Source organism: Aotus nancymaae, unplaced genomic scaffold (genome assembly GCF_030222135.1).
Source record: "Aotus nancymaae isolate 86718 unplaced genomic scaffold, 86718_ANA_hifiasm-v0.15.2.pri h1tg000072l, whole genome shotgun sequence".
Lineage (NCBI taxonomy): Eukaryota > Metazoa > Chordata > Mammalia > Primates > Aotidae > Aotus > Aotus nancymaae.
Window position 1 is genome coordinate 13330619 of NW_026988487.1, and position 27668 is coordinate 13358286.

General features: G+C 50.7%; 1 protein-coding gene across 2 annotated transcripts in view; it reads left to right on the plus strand.

The window, feature by feature from the left end:
* Positions 1-26348, plus strand: part of KSR1 (kinase suppressor of ras 1) — a 172045-nt gene extending 145697 nt beyond the window's left edge. Inside the window, exons 11-21 of one of the 2 annotated variants that reach the window (XM_012449403.3) lie at positions 1144-1185; positions 3539-3593; positions 4346-4394; positions 5090-5469; positions 7678-7774; positions 8960-9093; positions 9831-9962; positions 11221-11356; positions 17512-17645; positions 21101-21181; positions 23182-26348. In XM_012449403.3, coding sequence (XP_012304826.2) covers positions 1144-1185; positions 3539-3593; positions 4346-4394; positions 5090-5469; positions 7678-7774; positions 8960-9093; positions 9831-9962; positions 11221-11356; positions 17512-17645; positions 21101-21181; positions 23182-23260 — 1319 coding nt within the window. In that variant the 3' untranslated portion in view covers positions 23261-26348. The remainder of the gene's footprint in view (positions 1-1143; positions 1186-3538; positions 3594-4345; positions 4395-5089; positions 5470-7677; positions 7775-8959; positions 9094-9830; positions 9963-11220; positions 11357-17511; positions 17646-21100; positions 21182-23181) is intronic. The other variant, XM_064367629.1, reaches the window with a different exon arrangement.
* Positions 26349-27668: the final 1320 nt, after the last annotated feature.

The following is a 27668-nucleotide window of genomic DNA, read 5'->3' on the forward strand; positions in this document are numbered from 1 at the left end:
GCCAACATAGTGAAACCACGTCTCTACTAAAAAAACAAAAATTAGCCAGGCGTGGTGGTGTGTGCCTGTAATCCCAGCTACTCGGGAGGCTGAGGCAGGCGACTTGCTTGAACCCAGGAGGCGGAGGTTGCAGTAAACCGAGATCCTGCCATGTCACTCCAGCCTGGGCGACAGGGCGAGCCTCCATCTCAATCAGTAAGTGAATGAATGAATGAATGAATGGGCAACAGGGAGAGCCTCCATCTCAATCAATCAATCAATAAAATTAAAATAATGATTAGAAGTACAATATAGTAAACACATAAACCAGTAATATAGTTGTTTATTCTCATTATCAAGTCAGATGCTACTGCACATCATTGTACGTGCTATCCTTTTACACAGCTTGTAGGGCTGTGGGTTATTTCCCGCTAGCATCACCACAGACGTGAGGAATACACGGCGCTGCCCTGTTACCACAGCTACCACATCACTAGGCGAGAGGAATTTTCCCACTGTTGTGATCAGGACCACCATCGTGTATGTGGTCCCTTGTTGACCAAAACAACGTTCTGTGGCACATGACTATTTACAACCGCATTTGACAGTGCTGGAGAGGTTAGCCACCTCCCTAAGGTCCCAGAGCCTAGTTATGTAGCAGAATTGAGGCTGCAACATGCTGTCAGCTTCCAGAACCCCACTGCATCCCTCTCAGTTCCCTACATGAGAAAAAAACAATGTGGGAGGGAGTGGTAAGGCTGAGACACTCTGGAGGTACCGGTGGGGCTCGGGAGGAGGCCATTCTTCCGCACATAGCACTGTTAAACTTTTCAGAAATATTGTTTCTCTCCCATTACATTTTGCCCTTTTGGGCTCACATGGATTTCACAGAGCGCTGGTCACCAGAGATGCGGTCTTGGAATGCCCGATCCTCCAGTGCAAGCCCCTTTAGTCCTGCGGACTCCTACCAGGGCCCATTTTCTTTCTCCCAGCTCTTTTCCTTCTTCCTGCATGGTTTGGCCTGTCCTTGCCGGGCCCATCTGGGGCAGGGCTGTCCCAGCCCAATAACAAGTCCCTGTCTCCCAAGCCAGTGTCTGCAATTCTGCTCCTCCCTCCTGCATTGGCCGTTCTGTGTGTGTGACTCACCTCCTCTTCTGTTTAAAGCTGCCTACTTCATTCATCATAGACAGCAGTTTATCTTTCCAGGTGAGTCCTTTGCATGGTTCCATTAACTGCCCCTTGCTGTGACCCCTTCTGTCCAGACCACCTGAGTACCTTTGGAGGTGCTTGAGTCTCCCTCTACCTGTTCTGAGAGCTGGCTGCCCATGGAGGATGGGAAGGGGGCAGGGCAAGTGGGGAGGTGGGCCTCTGACATGTAGGAAGTTCTTGCTGGGAGGGACCCTGGAATCCATCCCATCCAGCCTCTTGGCACAGACACTGCAGGTGACTTCTTTCAAAGTCACACTGCCAGGAGATGGCACAAGCAGGACTAGAACCTGGGTTTATGGAATGGGGGGAGGACTTTTTGCTATTGCCCGATGAGCATCTGTCACCATATCCTCCCTTGCACAATGATGGGAAACTACTGCCTTGTCTTAACAGAAGTGGAAACCCATTTGGGAAGTTCTACAGGCTTCACTTAACTTAGTGGGCGTCACCTTTCTGTGCCTTACCACACGGTGCCATCTGCTGGCTCTTGCTGGAAATGCCTCCTTATTGCAGAAAGTTTAAAGGAAAAACCTTACAATAAGTCAATCCATTGAGTTCTTTCTGCAAAAATTGTTTTGTACATTTACTGTGTACCAACCTTTTCATTCCTGCCCCTAAAGTGTTTGAGATCAGTGCTTTTTTTCTGTAACTGATGGTGATGAGAATAACTGTGTTTAAGACAAAGACTGTAGCTGGTTTTTTTCTTGGCTTGAACAGGACTGTCTTGAGTCACAGTATTTTGGTTACTCCAGGCTTTTCTATTCCCTAAGCCAGCTCCATTAGGGGGCTAACTTGCAGCGTCTGTGAGTCCTTAGAAACTGGCCACATGGCATTGCTTGGGTGTGTGCAGGGCCGCGGTCAGGGGCCTGAGAACCCGCCCCAGGAGGCTTCCTCTGAGCAGCTGGGCAGCCTCTGCAGTTTCACCCGTTTTTTGTTGTGGCCCCCTGGTTACTAGCTCTAGGACGCACACAGGGATTACCCCAAACATTGGGAAGACATGGTTCTTCTCCCAGAAGAGAAGTTTTCCCCTTTTCTCCTGAAGATATGTCATAGAGAGGGCAAGGAAATATTTCTATTAAAACAAACATGGACACATTTTGGAGCAGAATGTATGATACACTCTTAACTTTTAAGGAAAAGCATGAGGCTTCAGAGGCATTTTGCCTTCCCTCTTGGGGTGCAGTTCCTCCCCAAGCCCCCCCTCTTCCTGCTTCTCTCATGCCTTTGGCATGTGTTTGCCTTCTGTGGAACATTCGAGCCGTGTTGGATAGGTGGAAAGGCCAGGCCCCTGCTGATAGTCTGCAGACACACTATGTCCGGGGGAGGCCTTATAAGTAGAGGTTTCTAAGGTTCTGATCCCCCAGAAATTGTGCACGGATGTTGGGCATATGTGTGCATTTCCCTGATAAGGAGGCCCACTGCCTCTATCAGATTCTCCAAGTCCGTGAGGTCCCAGAGATGTCACAGCCTGTGGTTCAGATGACCTTCAAAGGTAGAAGAAAGCCCTAGCAGAAGGTCAAGGGAGGTCTTTGTCCACACGGGCAGGAGAGAGGCCTCTGATAGCTCCAGCCACTGCCACTTCCTGTCTCTGTTTTTGCAGAAGGAGCGGGGAGTGAGCGGCCCATAACGGCCCTGGGACCACCAATCTCCCTGTAGCACTTGGTTCCATGCTGGAGTAACTTGGTTCTGGTGTCCCTGGACGTGGGACTTTCAGTGCTAAACTGGGAACACCCCAGTCTCAGGGGTCAGTCCCAGCTGCCCACTTTTGGGCCCTTGATATATGGAGTTTCCTCCTCTCCCCTGAGAGCTGCTCCACAGTGACCCATACCCGGAAGCTGAGGGGTTGGGGCCTCTGTGCTGGAAATCCCCAGCAGCTGCGCCAGGCACCAGGTGTCGCTAATGAACCATGTGCGTGTCCTGCGACAGCCTCGCTGGCCAAAGTGAGGGAATCTCATTACTTTCAAGGGTTGTCACAAGCAGCCCTGGCCTCCAAACAGGAGCAGCTTCAGCCGCCTGTCCAGTAAATGAGAGCCCAGTTTGCTTTTACCACTTGCTTGTGTGGGGCAGTTTGGCCACCGGGGAGTGGTGGTAACGAGAAATCTCACCCTCCCCCACCCGCCCCGAGCCCCTTCCTGAGACAGAGCTGTGTATGCAGAAGCAGGAGCTGTGGAGGCTGTGTGCTTGCAAGGTCCATGGAAGGGCACAGGCTGGTCCTTGTGGAAGTGCCAGGGGAGCACAAGGCAGCCCGCTCAGGGAGAATCAACCTCTCTGGGGTGCTGGGTTTGAGCGCGATGTCTCTTTGGGGAGGGAAGCGATCTCATGCTTTGCGTTTGCTTTGTGTTTCCTCCAGACATTTCGGCCTTTGCACAGGCAGCCTCGCTCCCCGAAGCCGCCGACAGTACCCGGTAGGCATCCCTAGGCTGTGTCCACGTCTCTGCCACCTCCCACTCCACCCTTCCATCTCCGGCCAGCCAGATGCAGAACTCCTGGGGCTCATTCGCCCTCTGGGCCAGTGAACTCCGCAGAGGATTTTATTTGCCTCCTATCAGTATGTCAACATTGGGTGGGGCCAAATATGGAACTGGAGCAGTCTTGGGACCCAGGAGGGGTAGACAGAGGACACTTGGAGTTAGAGAAGCCTAAGAATAGCTCCTGTATGGAGCCCTTTCTCTGCCAGGCCATGCTGAGCACTTGACTCACATTCCTGCATCTCATCCAGCCTGGTGGTAGGTATCAAAGTAGATGTCATCATAACATGCAGCCAACCCAGAGAGGTTAAGAAATTACATAAGGTCACACAGCTAGGAAGTGATAGAGCCAGTTCTCCAAGTCAAGGCCATCAGATTCCGAGTCCTGTGGGTGTGCTTGGAGCCCTTGTGTAGCAGTGTCACATCTGGAAAGGGGCTTTGGTGATCACTGCCCACCTCTCAGCCCCCACCACCTTCAAGTTAGCCTGGGGAAGGCTGAGGCCGTACAGGGGCAGGCCTGGCCCTCAGCCTCCTCCTGCCTGTCCGCGCAGTATCCTCGTGGCCTTTCCCTTAGCCAGATGTAAGTCAGATTAAAGACCTTAGTCTCAGACCTCACCCGGGAGTCCTGCCAGATGAGAGCAGAGCGGCCTCCCTCAAGGTCTCCTTGACAAACCCTGTTTTACTCTTAGGCTCAATGACCAGCCAAAAGCAGACGTGTTGGAGGCTCACGAAGCAGAGGTGAGGGTGACACACGTGAGTCCACAGATGGCCCCTCCCTCTTTTCTCCCTTCCCCATCTCAGAATGTGCAGGGGGCTTGAGAGTGAGTGGGGTGGGTGCTGGGCCCTGGCAAGGGCTGTCCCAGGCACCCGCTGCAGAGGTTCATGGCAGGGAGGAACGATGATGACTGTAATGGAGCAAGTTTGTCCAAGCTCTGTCTTCCCCATGCTCCCCAGGTGATTGTAGCCTGGGTCAAGAACCACTGCCTTGAACCGTGAACATGAGTGTGAGCTGAGCCTGGATCCCTCCATTGCAATATGGCTTGGAGAATGTTAACAGACTGATTTACTGCTGCCCAGGGAGAGTCAGAAACTCTGTGTTTAAACAAGAGTTCCAGAAGGATGAGTGCAGTGAAATTCTTCTATGCCAGGGCTGCTCTTGCTCTTCCCTAGACAATTAGATGTTGCTCACAGGTAGGTCTTGGAGTATTAGCAGGACAAAGGGCCTCAGGTCACTGGGGCCAACTGCCACATATTGTGGATGAGGACATTGAGGTCCAGTGATGCTAAGCGAGCCGCCCGCTGTCCACAGCAGCTGGCTGCCCTGGCAGGATGCCTCACTCCTCCCTTACCTGGCAGAGGCTCCAGGAGAGGGAAGAGAAGTCACGGAGCCCAGATCTTCTGCCCATGCCTCTTCCTCCCTGCTCTCCTTTCAGGCTGAGGAGCCAGAGGCTGGCAAGTCAGAGGCAGAAGATGACGAGGACGAGGTAGACGACTTGCCAAGCTCTCGCCGGCCCTGGCGGGGCCCCATCTCTCGCAAGGCCAGCCAGACCAGTGTGTACCTGCAGGAGTGGGACATCCCCTTCGAGCAGGTAGAGCTGGGCGAGCCCATCGGGCAGGGCCGCTGGGGCCGGGTGCACCGCGGCCGCTGGCATGGCGAGGTGGCCATTCGCCTGCTAGAGATGGACGGCCACAACCAGGACCACCTGAAGCTCTTCAAGAAAGAGGTGATGAACTACCGGCAGACGCGGCACGAGAACGTGGTGCTTTTCATGGGGGCCTGCATGAACCCGCCCCACCTGGCCATCATCACCAGGTAACCCAGCCCCAGGCCCTCATGCTGGATGGCCGCCTCAGCCTCCCCCTTCCCAGGGAGTCACGTTGTTTGGATGCCCTAGAAGGTGTGAAAGTTCTAATAGAGGCACAAGGAAGAAAACCAAAAATGGGATATAACTTCCTACTCACATAACCTCACTGACACTAAAACATAAATAAATATGGGCTGGTGCAGTGACTCATGCCTATAATCACAACACTTTGGGAGGCCAAGGTGGAAGGATTGCTTGGGACCCAGCAGCTTGAGACCAGCCTGGGCAACATAGTGAAATGCTATCTCTACAAAAAATACAGAAAAATTAGCTGGGCCTGGCGGCAGGTACCTGTGGTCTCAGCTACTTGGGAGGCTGAGGCAGAAGGATCACTTGAGCCCAGGAGGTCCAGGCTGCAGCAAGCCAAGTTCATGCCACTGCACTCCAGCCTGGGTGACAGAGTGAGACCTTTCTAAGGTTATAGAAAATCAAATGTCCATCGAAGATAAAGAGTGCAAGCCAGTCGTCTCCCACTGCATCTGAGCGCTTCTCCCCAAAGTCAGAGACACTATAAACAGTTAACATCCCTTCTGTTAAAATGAAGACATTTGCATAAACTCACATTTTTAAACAATTTATTCCTTCTTATAAAAATGCAAAGGAGAGATCATGCTGGTTCATGCCTTGCCTTCTGCACTCGATAATGGGTCTGAGGTCTGCTCTCTTCTAACACATGCATGGTATCCCCATCACAGAGGCCGAACCTGGTGGTGTGCTGGTAAATGTGTATGAACCAGTTTTGGGTCAGTAGGGAGGGAAGCCCTAATTTGTTACATCCATCACTTCCTGTGGTGTAAATATTCTCACCATGATCAATTTCAGACTGCCAGCATGACCTCCCTGGAGTGCAGTAGAGTTGGAATGAGTCATGTAACGCTCATGAGCTGATCACTGGTGGTCCCATAATTTATTTACAGAGCAAGACTCTGTCTCCAAAATTAATAAAAAACAAAACAGGTAATTAATTAATGAAACACAAGACAGGGTCTTGTTCTGTCGCCGAGGCTGGAGTGCAGTGGTGTGATCTTGGCTCACTGCAACCTCCACCTCCTGAGCTCAAGCAGTTCTCCTGCCTCAGCCTCCCAAGTACCTGAGATCACAGGTGCACACCACCACGCCCAACTAATTTTTGTATTTTTAGTGGAGAGGGAGTTTCACCATGTTGGCTGGGCTCGTCTCAAACTCCTGACCTCAGGTGATCCGCCCACCTCAGCCTTCCAGAGTGCTGGGATTACAGGCATGAGCCACTGTGGCCTGGCTGAAAGAGGAAAATATTCATTAACAAAAAAACATTACTTTGTTTAGAATATGCTGAAGAAAAGTGGGACACAGATAAGGAAATCACCAATACTCTCTACCCCTCACCCAGTTTTCTTTTTTTTCTTTTTTCTTTTTCTTTTTTTTTTTTGAGGAGGAGTCTCGCTCTGTGCTGGGACAGGCATGAGCTGCTGCTCCCAGCCCCTCGCCCAGTTTTTAAAGGCTCTGAGACTCCAGAATATTTTTCTAAAATCATAGTCCTTTCCTAAGATAGCTCCCCTGGAACAGGGAAGTGACCCCACATTCTCTCTGGGTCCCTCCTTGCCCTAGGCTTTAGGAAGTGATGCAGGTGGAGACCCCAGAACTCAGGCTCCTTTTCCAATAGTCACCGTGATGCTCCTAACATCTCCCCTACCCCTTTTCCCTCCTTGCACGCTCCTTTATTGTTATAAAAATCCCATGATCAAGAAAAAATGAAAACTATAATGAGACTCTTGACAGTGATCTCCAGTGCCTTGATATTGCCTGGTGATTGCCTTAAAAGGCCAAGTTCTTCCCCATCAGAGTGATCCTGCCTTGAACCCACCAAGCATGGCTACTCTGAGTTCCTGGGAGCTTTGATGCGCTGTTTCCTGTTGTAGGACAGGCAAGCACTGGTTCTCAGGGAATGGGGTTTGTGTACATGTACATGCGTGGCGTCATATGTGTTTCTGCATGTTCAGGCCAGACCCCAGCAGCCATCGTCTGGGTTAAAGAAGATTTGGCTCACAGTTGAGGGGGGTGGAGAGAGCCCTTGCAGGCAGGCAGGCAGGCACAGTTCTCCCCATGGGCTCCACCAGGGACAGGGTCAGGCTGCACCAGCCCGGGACCTGTGCTTGACCCACCACCACCCTCAACAGCTTCTGCAAGGGGCGGACATTGCACTCGTTTGTGAGGGACCCCAAGACGTCTCTGGACATCAACAAGACGAGGCAGATCGCTCAGGAGATCATCAAGGTGCGGGAGTGTCTGCTCTTGGGGATGGGTTTCTGGCCAGTTCCAGGGCTCTCGGCTGTTCTCCCACTCTGTCAGCCCCCGTCAAGTTGGTTTGGCAGCTTTGCCTCTCCCTCTAGCTCAGGCTCCTCAAGGGTGGGACCTCGTCTCCTCCTCCCTGTCTCTCATTCACTCACAGCTGGGAGCTGACCGTCTACATGATTAGCCTTGATGGAATTGACTTGTTTGGGAAGGAACTCGGCAGGCTTTAGAGACAGTTTCAATCCTGGTCACACCTGCTGTGTGAGTTTGGGCAGGTTGTTTAGCCTCTCTGAGCCTCAGTTTTCTCTCCTGTAAAACGGGGATCCTCCTATAACCTCCCTCTCCGGATTGGTGTTAGGTTAAAAATGCAATAATCTATGCATTGGGGTGCACAGGAGCCCTGGGTCTGGTGTTTGAAGAAGCTTGACCTTGGTTGAGATCATGCCTGTGTCAGGTCACCCACGTTCCATGTACCGGCCTCATCAGTGCTCACTTCAAATAGAGCATTGGTTAGAAATCACCCACTGCCACCTTTCACTTGGCAATGAGAAACCAGGCTTCAGGGGAGTTGAGCACTGTGTCCACCACCACAGAGTGAGTGAGACTCTGAGCTGAGATGGAATTCAAACCCCAGATTTCAGTTTTAGTCCAGGGCTCCTTCTACAGCTCAGATCTTAGGAACATCCCAAGTTGGGAACCCCTCTGTGGGAATGCCTCTCTGGTCCCCTGCCCTGAGCCCTGGCCCTGCCTGAGAGTGGAGACCAGTGATGCATATCCTGACAGAAAACCCCAGCTCATTTAGGCCCTTTATGACTTAACACAGATAATCTCACTGTTCCTGACCCACCTGGCTCCCTGCCCTTCACCCTGTTCATACCCCCTACCTTATCCAAGGTTAAGGTGGCTGTTTGGAAGCATGGTAACATTAAAAGAGCATGGACCCATCTGGGGTCAGATCTCAGCTCTGCTCCTTCACTGCTGTGTGCCTTGGGGCAAGTGACTTTCCCTCTCTGAACCTCGATGTATTCTGTAAAATGGGGACAGTATACTGCATGGAATGGTGAAGATCAAATGAGGGGGTTTGGGTAGAGCATCCAGCCCAGGGTGGCAGCTCCATCATCACTGCGCATCTTCACTCCTGCTGATCTGGGGCTTGCCGTCCTCCAGGGCATGGGGTATCTTCACGCCAAGGGCATCGTACACAAAGACCTCAAATCCAAGAACGTCTTCTATGACAACGGCAAGGTGGTCATCACAGACTTCGGGCTGTTCGGGATCTCGGGCGTGGTCCGAGAGGGACGGTGAGTGGGTCTTGGGTGTCTGGGTGGGACGGGGATGCTGGGTAGGGAAGGGCGAGCCTGGGGTCTGGGCCCTTTACTGTTTGTTGCTGAGCTGCAGCTCTCCCTGCAGGGAAGTTCAGGTCGCTTTGGTCCTGCCCTTGTAGTTCTGGTTCAGAATCAGATTTGGATCATGTTTGGATTCTCAGGCTGACTTCCTGGAGACCAGGTCACCACACTCATATTTGCCCTGGCTGTTCACCAGCTTGGCCAAGGACCCAGGATTCATTTCCCCACGATGAGGAAGAGCGTCATTTTATTTCCCCAAATCTTGAAGGGGTCGGGGTGAGGAGAAAGGACCCTCCCCTGGCATCTGGGGAACCCTGAAAGGGAGCGTGGCAGTTGAGGCTGCAGGACCAGTCTCAGGCAGGTTCAAGATCCACAGGCAGATCGGGGTTCCTGGTTAGAGAAGCGCCTCATCCTCCTAGCAAAGAGAGCTGGGCACCTTCACAGGCTCCTCCCTGTCAATATGTATCTGTTCTTGCCCCACTTTTCTAGAAACACCCGGTCATGACTCATTTGTAGAATTCCTCAAAAGCACCAGTGCCTTTCCCAAGTGCAGGGTCAGCGTGCTGGCTCTAGGTGTGTTCTCTAAGCTGTGTGTGGGTGCACTGCCGGCCCTGGGACAGACCTGAGCCCGGCAGGCCTCTTGGCTGCCTGCTGAAAGGCCTGTGTCCCTGCCCTGGCTTCCTGGTCTCCAGGCGTGAGAACCAGCTGAAGCTGTCCCACGACTGGCTGTGCTATCTGGCCCCTGAGATCGTGCGTGAGATGACCCCTGGGAAGGACGAGGATCAGCTGCCATTCTCCAAAGCTGCTGACGTCTATGCATTTGGGTGAGTAGGGCCCTGGTGGCCATCCGTGGCAGAGGGAGGCGGGCTTTTAGGTGTTGAAAACCCAGACTTTGGAGTAAAACTCCACCTGGTCTTAAGTCTTGACTCTGCCGCTTGCTGGGTGCATGACCACATCCTTGACCTTCTGCCTCCCCATGAGTAAGCTGTGGAGAGGAATAGCTCCTCCCCACAAGGTCATTTCCTGAGGACTAACTTAGGTTATTGTGTTCCGTGCTTAACACTGGCCGTCAGCCCCACCCAGCTGATCTTGGAGGACGCTCACCAGAGCTGACGGAGAACTGTCCCTCCCAGGCTGGGGGAGGTGGGCGTCCTGCCAGCCAGGCTCTGGTACCCCACAGAGAGCTGGGTGCTGACCAGTAGCAATGTAATGTAAGCCCAATATAGAGGCTAAAGTTTTCTAATAGCCACATTAAAAAAAGAGATGGGTGAAATTAGTTTCCCCTGTTTATATTTTATATATTATAAAATGATATATTTTATTTAACTCAGCATATCCAAAATATTATTTCAACATGTAATCAACATCCAAATTAATACGATATTTTATGTTCTTTTTTCCTACTAAGTCTTTAAAATCTGGTGTGTGTTTACTGCCCAGATTACCCCTCCATTCAACTGTGTACATTTCGGCCAGCCAATAGCCCCCCCTGTGGCAAGAGCTTCCCCCATTGGACAGTGTGGATCTGATGGAGAAAGTCCCGTCCTAAGTCGAGAAAGCCAAGGGGGTGTGGAGAAGCCAAGCAAGGCTCACCACCCCAGTCCCCTGTGCTGTCTCTGGGTGTCCTTCCCAGTGGGGTGGCTTTGGTGCCATCCTTCTTCCCTGACCTTTAACTGTATCCTTTCCTGAGCACCCATGTGTGCCAGGTGCTGGGCTTGGCACTTCAGTACTCCTCAAACAACCCTGTGACAAGAGGCATCAGCCCCACTGAGGTGAAGCCGTTTCACCAGGAGCCAGTAGAAAGTGGCAGAGCTGGGTTTGTGCTGAGGTCGGAATGACCACCCATGCTCCGCTCAAGCCTGTGCTGTCTCAGACTTCCCACCCCATGACAGCACAGGGCCCAGGTCCTCCAAGGCTGGGGGGAGCCTCCAGGAGGCCATCGTCGCATCCCCTAAAGCCAAATGAGTGAGGAAGGTTGGAGAAGGGTCCTGATCCTCTGGCTGGGTGATGGCTGTACGAGCCCCTGTGTGTGAGCTGGGCAGAGCAGCCCCAGAGCTCACGGCCACGGCTGGGTCTCCACAGGACTGTCTGGTATGAGCTGCAAGCGCGAGACTGGCCCTTGAAGAACCAAGCTGCAGAGGCATCCATCTGGCAGATTGGAAGCGGGGAAGGAATGAAGCGTGTCCTGGCCTCTATCAGCCTGGGGAAGGAAGTCAGTGTGAGTAGCCCCTGCCTGGGAGGGGCAGTGGACTGGGGATAAGGTGGGGTGCGTGGCACGGCCGCCCTTCATTCACCCACCTGAGAAGTGGGGTCAGTGAGGGGCTATGCCACCCGCAGGTGTCTAGCTAGAGATGACTGTAAGGTTTAAATGAAGCAACCGAGGTTTGAATGAGGCAACTGAGGCCAGTTATTGGAATAAAGAAATTTAATCGGCTCCTGGGCGAGGTTCTGTGGTCCGACGGGAGGGGCTGGAGAAGTCGCGCTTGACTCCTCTCGGACATGGGGTTTTATAGGGAGTGGAGGCATTTTGATTGGTTGTGGGGAAGCAGGATGTGGACGGCGTAAGCTGCCATTGGCAGGTAAGCGGGATGCAAAATGCTATTGGGCAGGTTTTGGCGGGGCTTTTAAATTTTGGTGGGGTTCTTCAACGGTTGGCTAGGTGCTGAGTGCAGAGGCTAGTGTTGAGTGCAGATTTGCGTGCTGAGTGCAGAAGTGGGCATGGGGGAGTTTAACGGCAGGCTAGGTGCTGAGTGCAGAGCTTGGTGTTGAGTGCAGATTTGCGTGCTGAGTGCAGAAGTGGGCGTGGAGTGGTGACGTGGTTTCTAGGCGTGGAGAAGGTGGGCGTGTCCGAGCTCCCGGCAAGGTGACCAGCCTTAGGATGACAATGACACGCACTGCTGGGGATGGGAAGGAACAGGGAGGCGTAAATAAGAAAATATCCGTCCACACCCACCATCACCTTTTTCATTCCTTTCAGTGTTTTTTCTTTTCCTTAAAGATAATGGTTTTCATTGATTTATAAGATGAAAAGAAAGTAAAGCCCCATGTTATTTATTTATTTCTCCACATCCAGCCTTACAGTTATACCTGAAAAAAGCCCCATGTTATTTACATGAAGGAAAATCATTTTTTGTGTTTTTTTTAAAATCACTGCTCAAACTACAAATAGTTGTGTTTCGCTGTGGTATTAAATCTTTCCCCATAATGTTTTTCTTGACTGTTAAGAACAAATGGAAGTTTCCGCAGCAAACTTGTTTTCAAAAAACCGAGTCTTAATTATGGTTGCTGACTTCTCGTTTCTGCATGGCTTCTTCTTAATGGTTTCTCTGTGTTTGTTAGTTTTGTCAGGCTAAATAAGAGAGAGAGGCTCTCAAAAGATGTTTATTTGGAACTAGAGCACTGCACCGGGAATATGCGTGCCGTGGTAAATGGCTTATTCCAGGAGGCAAAGGGAAAAGTGAAGAGGATTACATAATTGTTTTGAAATATTTAATAATTGTCCCTGGCTACAAAGATCACAAGAGTGATGTCAGTCCAAGGTTAGACAGGCTGTTTTGCGCAGATGCCCTTTAGGAGTACTTTTTTGTATACGGTTGCAGTGGTCTTCATACAAGGTTGCAGGTTTTGGAGTCTTTAGGGATTGTTTTTGTTATCAGACATACAAGCACAAGAAGCCTGTCTTCAGGGCTTTCCCAGGCCTGATTTGTCGACGTTTTCTTCACATTAGTGACTCTATTTTGATTCGGACAACTTTCAGTTCCCTTTGTCATGGTGCAGTGATATATAAAGAAACTCCAGGGCTGGAGGTTTCAGTGCATTGGTGATAGCCGCGTGTCCATGAATCAGATAGGATTGGGACAAAACAGCCTTGATGATAATAAGCAGCTGCAGTCAGTGTCTGGGCAGCATAGCAATCGAAGTCTTCCGAGGGCCCACACAGCGTTTGTCCAGGCTAAGATCTGAATAGGCTGTGAGCTTCTTGTTCAGGTCATGAGCAATGCTGGCAGGATTACTGTCTGCAAATCCACAGTGATGAATTCAATCTCATCTTCCTCCAGGATCTTAATAGATTGTAATATTTTTCTCAGTTGATGGGTGGCAAGCAGCTAGGGCGTCTTCAAAGAGAAGGCTCACTCAAGATGACATTATATTTGATCTACTTTATTCCACAGTAGTATATGTCATCTTGTTGAAGTGCAAAATATTTGTACAGGTATGCACCTCCAAAGATGACACCAAAATACTAGGTAACAGCACTAACAGCAGGCTCCTCTTTGGCCAGTTGATCCATTTCCTCTGGGGCACTGGGCAAGGGGCTTGGATGATGAGCCCCTCCCTGACACTCTCAGGCCAGGGCCAGTTGAACACCACCTGCACCTCAGTGCATCCTTGGGCACCTTAGGAGGGTGTAGTGGTGATGTGGGATTTTTTGCTTTTTAGCTCAGCTAAAATCCTCATTCTTATCTCATGATCAGGAAATATTAGGCACGCTGACACATTGAAAGGTGAGGAGAGCAGAATTCATTAAAAGAACGCTCTCAGCCAATAAGAGGGGGTCCTCCCAACAGGCCCCTGCCTCACAGATTGAATACCAGACCACCACATGTGAGCCGAAGAGTCCAGGCTCCTCCCCCTGCATAGCTCGAATTCCTGGTGGCTCCACCCCATTCCCCGAGTGCATATGAGTCTCCAGTCTGTTGCGGGTATACCCAGGCAAGACCCTGTGCAGGTTTCCTCATCTGCCCAAAAATACCTGCTGTAAACACTTGTGGGGCGGGACGGAGGTTCTCTGGGGACCCTTCTTTATCTGCCTCCTGCAACTGCCAGTGGGCTTAAGATACAGGTTTTGGCTCTTGGCTGTGGCTGTAGCCTCCTTGGCTAGGCTCTGGAGCAGCGCAGATAGCAGCTGAAGTAGCCACTGCCTTCCAGTCTTTTTAAATTTTTTTTGAGACAGTCTTGCTCTGTCGCCCAGGCTCCGGGTTCAAGTGATCCACCCCAGCCTCCAAGTAGCTGGGATTACAAGCATGCACCAAAACACCCTGCTAATTTTTGTATTTTTAGTAGAGATGGGGTTTCACCGTGTTGGCCAGGCTGGTCTTGAACTCCTGGCCTCAAGTGATCCATTCGCCTTGGCCTCCCAAAGTGCTGGGATTACAGACATGAGCCACTGTACCCAGCCTAGTCTTTTTTTAAAAAAATTTAAGACATAAATGTCATAACATCTAGCTGATTGTTTTTGTTGTGACTTTTTCCACATGACATTTTATTATACTCATTATCTCAAACCATTAGCAAATCCTTATCGTTAAGGCTGTCTGCCCTCCTGTCCTACGGCCGCGCCGAAATGTAACTGCTTCTGTCACTGGACAAGGAGATTCTTTCCAGTTCTCACCTCTCTTTACAATAGTTGGCAAGGACATCTTTGTATAAAGCAGAGTGTTATGTATGTTTGTTGTGTCTGGAAGAAAGGAGCTTCTTCCTTCTGCCCTCCTGGCAGCAGTTTGTTTCCTTCCTGCACACTCAGCATCTTGGAGCAGAGAATGGTAAGTGCCATCATCAGGGAGGCAAAGGCTGGAGCAGAGCTGAGCAGAGGGCTGCGAGGGCGTCAGGGCTTGGCACTGGCCGCTGGTTGGAATCATCTGGGAGTCTGATAAAAATGCCAGGGTCAGGGTCTCTCCCATAGAGGTGCCAATTTAATTGGCCTGGGATGGGAATAAGATCATAGGGTTTTTTTTTTTGTTTTTTTTTTTTAAATAGAGCTCCTCAGATCATTCTAGAGCACAGCCAGAGTTCTGAAGTAATTAGAAGGATTTCTTTTAGTGCAGGGTGATGGTTGCTTTGAGACCAGATTGGGGTTGGGGTGTGGGGAGTGGGGACAGAGCAGATGCTTCGGCAGCTGGCTCGTGGCTCACGGGAGTTCCCTTTCTTTTGTCTGTCTTGCCTTCCCTTCTTAACACATTGCTATTAGGGGTAGGGGAACACTGGTCCATGCAATAAAGTGACTTTTTTATCATAGACGAAAGCTAGAAGTGCCCTCCGAGTGGTGCCTTTCTCTGTCTCTCCAGCCACACTGCTGTATAGTTCACCACTGGGTGAACTTTATATACTGCTTTATATTCTGAAGCAGCCGGTGAGTTACTAGTCATTGTATCTAAGGGTCCATGCACTTGGGAAGACATCAAAAGACCAGAGGGTTCTTAGTGGAAACCAGCAGTCCCTCACCCTAGGTCATTCGCCAGAGGCATCACCTCTGTCTGTCAGCTTTTCACTCTCTTGTCACTCTCTCCTTTCTGCTGGGCTACTTTGGTCAGCTTTCCCATTATTTATTGTTAAGTTGCCATGATTAAATCTTCCATGCTGTGCCTATTGATGGAGGCTAAAAGTGAGAAGATAATCAACAGTGTGTACACTGTGGTAATAGACTGCAAGTGCTATTAGCTACTGGTCAGGTAGTTCACTGGGATGACGTTTTCTTCTTTGTGGGTCCATCTCTTCCACTTCATCAGTTGCTTAAAGGCTTACCATTTTGTTGGCTTCACATTTGGACCACGGCAATTTAGGTTTTTCCTGTAGTTTGTAATTGCCTTTTTTTTTTTTCTTTTTGCCTTTTCTTATTGCTGAAAAAAGAAACAAACACCTTTCTCATATTCCTGAGGTCTTTCAGCTTCTTCTGCATTCTGCTTCTTGAATGGAATTTGTTTCATTCTTTTCAGAGCCCACTGGTTTCTTGTCATTTGAATCAGTGGGATGTTAGGCCTGTTACCCAGCTGTTACCCTTCTGTTTTCTTTTCATTTACTCCTGGGTCAGTTGCACTCTTATGTCTCATGCCTTCCCCTTTCTTTATTTGCACTGTAGCAAACAAACTTCGAGTGAAACCTGAAGAAACTGCCTCCCAGTGGAAGAATGGGAGATACTCTTTGAATCCTTGCATGCCTAAAAAAAATTATTTTGTCCTCACATCAGGAGTAGAATTCCAGGTTTATAAGAATTTTCCCCGAGAACACAGGGGTTTTGCCCTGCTGTCTACTAAGTGTCCAAGGTCTTGTTGAGAAGTCTGGTGTTGGTCTGATTCTCAGCCTTTTGTGGATGCTTATCTTACTCTTTCTGGAAGCATCTAGGATTTTCAGTTTATCCCTGCTATCGAGAAAATTTCATAAAATTACGTCTGAGTGTAGAGTTTTTAATTTTTTTTTTACTTTTTTTAAAAAGTGAGGTCCCTTTATTGGATCTTTTCAGCTGAAGACAGATGCTACTTTTGAAAGTTTCTAGTAAATTTTCTTTTATTATTTCTTTGATAATTTCCTGCCCAATAGTCTGTTTACATTTGTGGAAATCCCCATTAGACAGAATTTGGTTCCTCTTAGTGAGCCTGCATTCTTCTTGCCTTCTTTTGTATTTTCTGTTCCTATCTAGAATTGAGCCCACACCTGGGGAATTTCCTTGATTTTTATCATCCAGCACTTTTAATGTTTCCATTCAGAAATTGTATTTTTAATTTCAAGCACTTCCTTCTTTGTTGATTTCTTTTTTATTGCAGCCTGGTCTTGTTTTATGTATAGAGTAGCTGCCTCACACAAATGTACACAAGCACATGCACACCCCATATCCTCCAGAGATAGTTTCTTGATCTGCTTATCTTTGATCTCTGTCTGGTTTTCCTGATAGGCAGGCAACCCCATGGAGTCTAGTGTTTAAGAGCAAAAGCCTGAGTTGCTGAGTCTGTGTGGGTGTATGTATTCTGCCTGGTCATATGTGCAGGGAATAGGCCTTTCCTCACAGGCAGCTCTGAATCAGCAGGCTGCAGGGCTGTGCTGGCACACGCATGGATCCTGAGAGCAGGCAGCACAGTGCCGCAGTCAGAAGGGCTCTGCTCTGGGGGCAGTCGGGACAGCTGTTCTGCTGACTGTCAGCTGCTGCCCCTATACTGAGTCCTCCTTGTCACTCCAGCCGCCATTCTGCTAACGCTGAGGCTCCCTCCTCTGCTGCAGCCCCGCCCTGCGCATATTCCCAGTATCTTGCATTTCACCTGTGAACATTGTACCTTGCACTTTGCATCTTCAGAAAACCAACAGCCCCTTTTCTGATCTCTTTCCCATTGCTAGTCTGTTCATCGTGGTTACTCTTATTTTCGGGTGAGCGTGGATCTAAGAAGGAAGGAGGGGAGGTAATCTCGTGCATCTCACGTGGAGCCAGAAGCATGAGTGCTTCTCTGAAACCCAGTTACTTCTCAGCCTTTCATGTCAGCAGGGTGTTCGAGGGGCCGCCAGCTAGAGGTACTTGAGAACATCGAAGGGACTCTTCGTGGAGCGCCTACTGTGTGCTCCCTCCCTCCCAGCCAGCTCATACACCACTGACAGCAGCTCCATTTGCAGGAGATCCTGTCGGCCTGCTGGGCTTTCGACCTGCAGGAGAGACCCAGCTTCAGCCTGCTGATGGACATGCTGGAGAAACTTCCCAAGCTGAACCGGCGCCTCTCCCACCCCGGGCACTTCTGGAAGTCAGCTGAGTAAGTGCCTCCCACACGAGCCAGATTCTGCCAGCCAGGCCCTCGCAGCTTCACCTGGGATCTTAGAGGGCTCCTTCTGCCCTTTCTACCCAAGACTTTGTTTTGGGGGGTTTTTTGAGACGGAGTCTTGCTCTGTCGCCAGGCTGGAGTGTAGTGGCATGATCTTGGCTCACTGCAACCTCCGCCTCCTAGGTTCAAGCAGTTCTTCTGCCTCAGCCTCCTGAGGGGCTGGGACTATAGGTGTGCGCCACCACACCTGGCTGTTTTTGTATTTTTAGTAGAGATGGGGTTTCACCATATTCCCCAGGCTTGTCTCAAACTCCTGACCTCAAGTGATCTGCCCGCCTCAGCCTCCCAAAGTGCTGGGATTACAGGTGTGAACCACCATGCCCAGCCTCTGCCCAGGACTTTAGGAATACACAAAGCAGGTTAGCCAGAGTGTACCAGGATTTCATTTACCACATTTATTTTGGAGACTCCCTTTGACAGGTGAGCACCTCCAATTTGCAGCTACAAGAAACTGCATCATCACTATTCGCAGACCAGCACTGATGCCAGGCCAGGCCAGGACTAGAAGGTTCTGCGAGGGAGTGGCAAGATGGGGCCAGTTAGAAGTCAGAGCGACATATTGTAAGCGTCACTGAAATAAGCAGAGCCAATATTGCTTACAGTGTCACCAGCTGAAGCACTAGAAGCCAGCCACATCTTATGGGGACCACAGTCACTTGGGTTTATGTGGTACTTTGATGCTGGAAGCTCTCTCCCTCCTTGTTTAACGCACAGCCCTTTGCACTCCTTGGTGTGGGGGTGATATCCACCAGGTTACAGGCCACTGTCATCTCTCCTGCCTTCTGTCTCATTCCCTTTTTCCTTCATCCTCTGGCTGCCTCTGTTAAAACACTCAGAGGAGACCTCTGCCCTGCCACGAATGCTCTGTGAGAACCTGGGAAGTCCTTTTATGCTCTGGGCCTCAGTTTTCATGGCTTAAAAAGTCTCTGGGCTAGGGGTTGGGTCAGGTCTAGGGCAGGTAAACTTGCTGAATATTTGAGACATTGCAGGCCAAGAGGGCAAATCAGGTCCTCACTCCGGGGGCTGCCTTTGGCAGGGTGCCGAGCACCGTCTCTGTCACAGCATCTCAGCTCTGCCGTCGCAGCACGGGAGCAGCCACAGACGGCCTAAACCAGGGAGCTGGCTGCATGTCAGTAAGACTTAATGCTGGAAATTGGGATTTCACATGTCATGAAATAGTCTTCTTTTGGTATTTTTGCCCCCAACCGTGTAGAAAGTGAAACGATTCATGTCACCCAGGAGTCCAGCCTGTAGGTCAAGTATGGCCTGCCACCTGTGTCCGTACACTCTGCAAACTAAGAATAGTTTTACCTTTCTGAAAAACTTTTCTTAAAAATGTTTTTATATACACAGAGATGAGGTCTCACTATGTTGCCCAGGCTGGTTTCAAACTCCTGAGCTCAAGTGATTCTCCTGCCTCAGCCTCCCAAAGTGCTAGGATTATAGGTGAGAGCCACTGGCCCGACCAGTTTTAAACTTTAAGGAAAAGGACACTTTCTAAAAGTGAAGTCTCCCACAGAACCCCACTATATAAAACCCATAAAGTGGAGCTGCTCTTGATGGGAGTGATGGGAAGAGCCTGTCTGCCACCCACTGCCAAGGAAGCCCCTGAGGCGCCCGTCCCTGTGCACATGTGTCACTGAGTGCCTGGAGAAGCTACATCCCCACCTCCCTTACCTAGCGCCAGGTGTGGTGGTGGCAGCTTTCCTTATCCTGGGAAGGGTCAGGTAGTAAATATTTTGGGCTTGCAGTGACACAGTCTCTGTCACATGTTCTTTGTTACTATTTTTTTAACCCTTTAAAGTACTCAGAACCTTTCTTAGCGTGTGGCCAGATTTGGCTTGCACATTGTTTTCCAGAGCGAGTCTTTTTTTTTTTTTTTTTTTTTTTTTTTTGAGACAGTCTCGCTCTGTCACTGACAGCTGGCTAATTTTTGTATTTTTAGTAGAGATGGGGTTTCACCATATTGGCCAGGCTGGTCTCGAACTCCTGAGAGTTCAGTGCAACTTCTGCCTCCTGGGTTCAAGTGATTCTCATGCCTCAGCCTCCCAAGTTGCAGGGATTACAGGTGCCTGCCACCATGCCTGGCTAATTTTTGTGGGGGTTTTTTTTTTTTTTTTTTTTTTTTGGTGGAGATGGGGTTTCACCATGTTGACCAGGGTGATCTCAAACTCCTGACCTCAACTGATCTGCCTCCCTTGGACCCAGAGTGCTGGGATTACAAGTTTGAGCCAAAGTGGGCCTCCAGCTACACTTGAGGAGAGGCCCAGCATGAGTTTTCTCTCCTGCAGGAGAAGTCACTAAAGAAATGCTTGGTGCTTCACTGATTCAGGCCAGGTAGAGGGATGGTCTGGAGGAATGACAGTGTGGGGTTGGGGAATACCATATTTCATGCAATACTGGGTTTAGTATTTTGTACTTAGGATGGGTTGGAGTCCAGTACAAATGTGGGGTAGTGGATCGTAACCATAGAGGTGTGCGTCTTAGGCAGCCATTGCTGTGTATCTGCCGCACACCTGGGGAAACACGGATGGCCAAGGCCACGGCTCCACCAGCAAGGAGTTTCCGGTGTCATAAAGACAGACATGCACTGGCATGAAACCTGCACACATTAGGACTCTTTCTTAACACCTTTATGTTCCTGGCTCCTGGTACAATCCCAGGAACATTATAGTTGGTCACTATATATTTGACGTGCATGAATGAATGGGCAAAGGGTGATAACGTGCCAGGTGCTGTGATAAAGCCGAGACAGGGGCCTCTGCGTCCATCTGGGGGACATGAGGAAGAGTCTCTGGAAGAAGGGTTGTCAGGGCTGGATTTTGAGCCAAAACTATCCCAGCAGAGACCAGCAGCATGGGACTCTTAGCAGTTCAGGGAGGGCGATATAAGGTGGTGAGGCCAAGCTCCGATCACACCTCAGGCAACTCACTTAACAAGCTGGGCCCTGGTTTTCTCCCCCACAAAAGAAAAGGCTCCATTAGGTGGACACTGGCATTCAGGGCATCATTCCAGATTCTCTAGAAACCATACGTTCCCACCTTCTCATTTCACAGGCAGGAAACTGAGTCACAGATGGGCTGTTCCCTGCCCAGCCCCTTCAAGAAAAGCATCCGAGTTTTCCTTTGCTTAATGAGTCTGTGTCAGGCTTCCTGTTCAGTGTTCACTTTCTACACGCTTGGCCCCTAATTCTCACTTTCTCTTTTCTTTCCCCTTGACCTTGTCACTTTTTTATTTTTGGGGGGTGGCGGATGTGCTGTTCTGTCATCTCCCCCTTTCCCATCATCTGATTCCTCCATCTGTCCACACGTGCCCGACTCCATCACCTGCCGGGGCCGGACTACACTCTTCTCACGCCTGGCGGAACGGTCACTGGGCACTCCCAGCCGCTGGAGGAGCCGCTACTATGGAAAAGGACGCTACGGCCACCCTGACTTTAAGAGCTCCTGTCCGGTTCTGGAGGAATAGTGTGTTCCTTCCCTCGCTGGCTGCCTGTCTCTGGTTGTCCTGACACAAACCCCGCTTCCTTTCTGTCACTGCTTCCCAGCTTCTCCCATCTTTGTGTCATTTATTCTCAAAAACCAAAGCGAGGTTTCTGCAGCTGAAGTAGCCACCAGCAAGGGTTACACAGGCTTGCATTTTTCGCTTGGTGAGAGAAGAGCCACAGCATGTGGCTGGGGCCTCTGTCCACACCATGAGTAGATGGATGGCTTGTCCCTGGGTCAGAGAGAACTTGGGTCATTGATCTGAGTCCCCAGGGTCCCAGTCACCCTGGCCAGAGCTCAAGAGAAGAGAATCCAGTGAAGCAGAATTACTCCGGGAAGTAGATTTTGCTCATCAAGGGCTAAGGAGCCATGGGCCTGGGCCAGCCTCTTTATAAATGTGCTGCAGTTGTGCCCTGCAGGAGCTTAGAGAGGGTTCTTTGTGCCCACGCTTCCTTCTGGGGGTTAGAGTCCGGGATGACCCTTCTCTCTGGAAGGGAAAGGGAGTCCCCCGCCCAGCTGCTCTGACCAGGCCTGTAGCTCCCAACAGGCTCCACATGAGGCTGTGGTTCTGACGCTGTTCTTTGCTTTCTTCTCTTTCCCTCCATAGGTTGTAGGCCTGGCTGCCTTGCATGCACCAGGGGCTTTCTTCCTCCTAATCAACAACTCGGCATCGTGACTTCTGCTAAAATGCACAATGAGATGCGGGCACTAACCCAGGGGATGCCACCTCTGCTGCTGCAGTCGTCTCTCTCGAGCCTACTTCTTTTGCTTTGTTTTTAAAACTGGCCCTCTGCCCCCTCCACGTGGCCTGTGTATGCCTGAGTAACTGTTCTCAGAGGATCCTACTAACTGAGCTCCCTCCCAGGCGGTCTGGGCAGCTTCTAACCCTTCCCGGACAGACTTTGATTGCTCCTGTGTTCTTCTGAGGGCTGGTCTTGTTTTTGTTCGGGTGGCCCTGTCTTACTGCTAACACCTTAGTGAGATGCTTCCACACCCTTGAGCATACCAGCCTCTGAGCACTGAGTGTGTGCCTAGTGTGGGGCGGGCGGAGGTGGGGAGGGTGTTGGCTTAGCTTTTAACCCATGGGGATTTTGTCCAACAAGGAGTGGAATGATTTCAGAGCTGCCCTGACGCCGGCACCCTGGTCACAAGAACCCTCTGCTGGGCTCCCGCCTCTCAGTCCCATCTGTAGAGTTGCATCAGAAGACACAGAAAGTTCTGTGGCCATGAAAGACACCAGCTCAGAAGGGTTGTGTCTTCAGTGGCACCCTCAGAAAAGCTGTCTTAAAACAGAGGTATCTGGCTCCAGAAATGTTTCGTATGAAAACAAAGTCTCTCTCCCGTCCCCAGCCTGCCACCCTGGCAAAGTTATTCCCTTTACACCTGCCCAGTGTGCCATAGACCTGTCCCCAGGCCAGCATTTGTTAAGAGCATGGCTGACGTCCCCTGCGGCAGTCACTGCGCTGTTTACTAAACGCAAGTTCCTGTCCTCCCTCCCCAGCAAAACGTGCTGAACCAGATCTCTGGAATTGGGCTCTAGGAATCTGCATTTCGGCCTGTTTCCCAGGTGGCCCTGATGCACCCTAGTATTCAAGTTGATTTCTAAAAGGAACATGCCACATCACTCCTGGTATCCTGGGGTCGTGTTTCTCTTCTCTCTCAGTTCTACTTGGAGCAAGAGCTTTCCTGGGCCGCAAGTGAGAAAATGATTCCGAGGAGCCCACGGCAGCACTGAGCATGCTGGGAACTCGGGACTCGGAGATGAAAGAGCCACTGTTGCTCCAGGTAGAACTACCTGGAGTGTGGCTGGGGTCTTGGATGCCATGTGACCAGGGCAGCTCTGCCAGCGCTATTGGCCAACAATCATTTTCATTTCTTGTTGGAGGCCAGATCCTCTGCTCAGCTCATTTCCTAGCTAGTGTTACCCTAATTCTGATGAAGACCCCCGGGGCTATAATTCTTGTTTTTGTTCCTCTTCACAGCATTAACAGCAGCAAAGTTGTACCCCGGTTTGAAAGGTTTGGCTTGGGCGTCCTGGAGTCCAGTAATTCAAAGATGTAGCCAGCCATGTGTTTTTTCTGCTGCTGATCTCTTTCTTTTTAAAATGCGTTTCTGAAACATCCAAACAACGACCACGACAAAAAATAGACTGCCTGCCCAGCGCTGCAAACCAGGAGCACGTGTCCTAGATTCAGACTGTTCGCAATAAACCCCATTCGGGAGATGGAGCTGCACCTGCTATTTCTTAACATGACACCACCACCAACCAAACCTGTCCTGACAGACAGCAAATGTTTACACGTATATGTCTGCTGAGTGAACCTGATGTTTTACAATAGATTAATAATAGAAACAGTCCGTGCGTAGATGCGCTGGCACCAACGGCCAGGATGGCGGAAATGGCCGTGTCCTCTGGAGGACGGCGTAGGTGGTGAGAGACCCATGCTGGGCCAGAGGGGAAGACACGCATGGCGATTGCAGCTGTTCTTGGGGTAGAGCAGGGAGCCCACAAGGTCTGACCTGGACTCGGCTTTTTGGCCCAAGAACCCATTGAGGGAATCGGGGACTCTCTCTAGGCCTCTACCTTTGTCCTTTCAAAGGGATGCTGCCCCTTCCTCGTCTTGCAGAGGAAACCCTGGCTGGGAACTGAGCTAGATTATGGAGTCTGGAGTTCCTGGAGAGCTTGGGTTCACCTTCTCATCCCTGTAATCCAGGCTGCTCCTGTTGGAAAAATAGAAACAGAATCCAGAAAATATCTGGACTCACCCGGTGGTTCCCAGCCAGGGTTTCTGCTGCAAGGTGAGGAAGCACCCATGGCTTGTACAGATGTGAGTCTTTGATGAAGCCCCCAGCAGGCACCAAGGTGATGGGACTCAGGACCTCAGCTTTTCGATACATCCCTGTCCCTGACTGACATCTGACTGCGAGGGCTGGATGGGTGAGAACGAGGAAGATGGGAGAAGGAGAAGGAGTAGATGGCAAAGGTACCTGAGCCCTCTTCCCAGCCACAGGGTGACCCTGGCACTCACTGTAAAACCCTTTGTTAGTCATGCCAGAAGGTTCTAGAATTTCCCACCTCTTCCATGTCAGTCCTGTTGAAACCCCTTAGCCCATTACCAACTCCTCTGTCCATGCTCTGAGCTTAGATGGGCGGCGTGTGGCCCGTGACCCCTTTCATGTAGACCCAGCTAGCTGGCCCCCATCAGCAGAGCCTTCTCTGGCACCACTAGACCTTCTACTTGTGTCCATTTGAAGCAGGAGGGGCTGGATTTGGAAAAGTCTTTGACGTGAGAGCACCACACTTGTCTTCATTAGCAACTCTCACCTGCAGAGAAAAGTTCCAGATGGCAAGGGAGCCCTTAAGTGGAGGTTAGGCTGCATTCAGCTCCAAAACCAGAAAGGAAAAAGAGGTGTTGGGAGTGAAGATGAGATTGGATTCAGGCCCAGAACCTGTGACCATGCTCTGAGCTCGGACTTGGGGAGGGAAGGAGGTGGCTCCCACCCCTTGCAGTTAGACCCGCCTACCAGAGCCCCAGTCTCCAGCCCCTTCCCTAGCACCAGAGCCTGGTCAAAATGCCACAGAAGATGAGCTGCTCTGCCAGGAAGCTGTGGAGCTGCCTCCTCTCCAGGCCGGGCACCCCTTGGTCAGCCCCTCCTTGGCACAGCTGTATAGCAGTGCCAGTGTGCCTGTCCATCAGCGTCTTCACCCTTCCCAGCACTTGAGGGGTGGCCATAAACCACATGGACTCAGCTCCGTGCGGGGCTTCTGTGCTGTGGTGGGACTGCTCATTTTGCCCTGTCATCCTTTGGGCCTCCCACACGCCCGCCCCTTCCCAGGGATCACCTGTGTCTCCAGCCTTCCACCTTTCTATTGCAACGGTGCCCTTTGTCCAGGCAAGAGCAGGCCCGATGGATGTCCTGGTGAGCCCCACGGTTGGACATCAGCTCAGCCAGTCAGGCTCGGTTCCTCCCCAACCCCTGACGCCAGGCCACAGTGGGATGCGCAGGCCCCCAGAAAGTCAGTCTGGGTTTTGCTTTTTCTCATGAGCATCACAGTTAAAGAAGCACTCGTTGAGCGACTACAGTACACTTGGCCCTGTGCAAGTGCTGGGCACCTAGAGATAGGAGCAGTTATGGTCCCTGCTCTTAAGAAACTGATGACCTGGTGGGGCCCTGTTATCTTCCAGGAACCCAGAAGCCACTGGGCCCCAAAGGTGGAACTGGAGGACTCGGGGCGGTCTTCTGGGTCTCAGCCTCCCACCTCTGCACTGCCTGTCTTTTAAGAACCCCACCCCACCCCGTGATGGTCCCCCTGCTTCCCTTGTATTTCAGTGACTGTGAACTGAGGTTAGGAAGGCACACCTGCCCTTCTGTGTGCTCTCTCCGTCTGCCTTGGAAACACGAAGGACGACAGATACTGTGAATTCAGCCCTCACGGCCAACTGTGAAGGGGATGGAGAAGGCTGGGAGGGCTTGGGGAGAGCCCTTAGGGGCTGTGGAAGTCCCCACTGGGGTCTGAGAGTGGAGCCCAAGCTTTGGCCCTCCAAGGCACCCCCAGTTTCCAGCCTCACCTCTGAAGCCCTGCTGCCTTGAACCACCAGAGCTGCAGCCCCCTGGGTTTATGCCTAACTCGAAGTCTTGAATCCTAGTTAGTTTGGGGTTAGTTGTGAGCAGTGTGTAGCAAAGCCGATCTCTCTATGTCGCCAAATCAAAACACCCTCTGTCTCATTACAGCATTTCCTCTTGAGGTCACAGAGGGGAATGGCAAGCCCTGGCAACCTGTGCTATTCTGTGTGGATTTGGCATGGGAGGAGGGCGGGCACGTAAATGTGAAGCCAGTTGGAGTTTGTGCTGTGCAGCAGTGTTAGCCAGGCTCTCATCAGCGTGTGCAAACCTAGCATCTTCTGTGGCCACAAGCCACACACTTGCTTTTTTTGAATGTGATGTAAAATTTGTACAGTAAAGTTTTTATATTTTCTATCAACTGCATTTGTCTTCCAGACATGCTATTAATTTAAATTAAAATGATTAGTATTAACGAACGTGCTGTATTGGGTTTTTTTGCAACTGGCAAGAACATTCCTTCTGTGCTAAGCTAGGCCCGGGCATCGGGAGTTTGTGAATAAAGTTATACCAAGGTGTCCTGGGACTTGTGTTTGCTTTGGTCAGTTCCAGAGGAGTACAGGGGACCGTGTGGATGAGTGGCATGGGAATGGATCTGGGGTGTCTGAACCCCTGGTCTAGGGATTAAGGAGCTCCTTCCAAAGGAAGAAGTTATGCCAGGACCTCAGCAGCAGGTGTTTCTAAACAGATGGAGGAATGGAGTAGGCACAGCGTCAAAGGCCCACGATGCACAGAGGAAGATCATGCAGCTCCCAGCAGCAACAAAGCCCCGAGCAGACCCAGCATCTCCTGGGCTGGAGGTGCCTTAGCCTTATGGAAGCCTTGGCAGATTGAGGTGGTATTCATCGAATCCAATTTCTAGGAGCCCCTCGTTGCCAGTTATTTCTACAGATAGGTGGAGAAGAGGTGCTTTATGAACGCCATCTCACTTTAATCCTCACAAGGCCACGAGGTGGCATGGGAAGAATTATGATGTTTCCACTGAGGAAAATGAGAAACGGAGAGGATAAGGTGTTCGCCCCGGACCACACAGCTGCAGCGTGGCTAGTCCAGGACTCGGGCCTCGTCTTTGACTCCAGAACCTCTCATCAGAAGTCTGGGAACTTGTCAGATGTTTACTGAGTACCCGCTGTGTTCAAAAGATAGTGCTAAGTTGTGGAACATTTCCCAGGATAGACCATGTGGTAGGCCACACATTAAGTCTCAACAGATTTAAACAGGTAATGTACAAAGCATCTTCTCCACAATAGGATGAAGTCAGGCAGCGACATTAGATTCTCACAGGAGCGCAGACCCTATCATGAACCGCGCAGGTGAAGGATCTAGGTCATGCACTCCTTATGGGAATCTGAGTCTAACGTCTGATGATCTGTGGTGGAACAGCTTCATCCTGAAACCATCATATCTCCCTGTTCCATCCGTGAAAAATTGCCCGCTATGAAACTGGTCCCTGTTGCCAAAAAGGTTGGAACCACTGCATTAAACTACTGGATTTATGGAGTGAGGCGAAGACCTGTTTTGTCTTAATCTGCAGGAGAGAGGTGCACTGCCAATTAGGAAGCAGTTAGAACCATATTTCTGACTTTATGGAGGTAGAATACACTCAATGAGAATGTTTGTTCTTAGGAGGGGTGTGTGCATGCATGTTTCAGTGATGAATATAGTTCAATACGGCTGTACCTATACAATGAGGTTTCCAAAGGGAACTGGACGAGAGGACCCAGGGTCCCCTGCATTGCACGACAGGACTCAGGCATCCACGGCATCACTGACTGCCCTGCTGAGGGCCCGCTGTGCTGGAGGCGTCACTGTGGATGGAAGGATTCCTTCGTGAGGAGCTCTACTA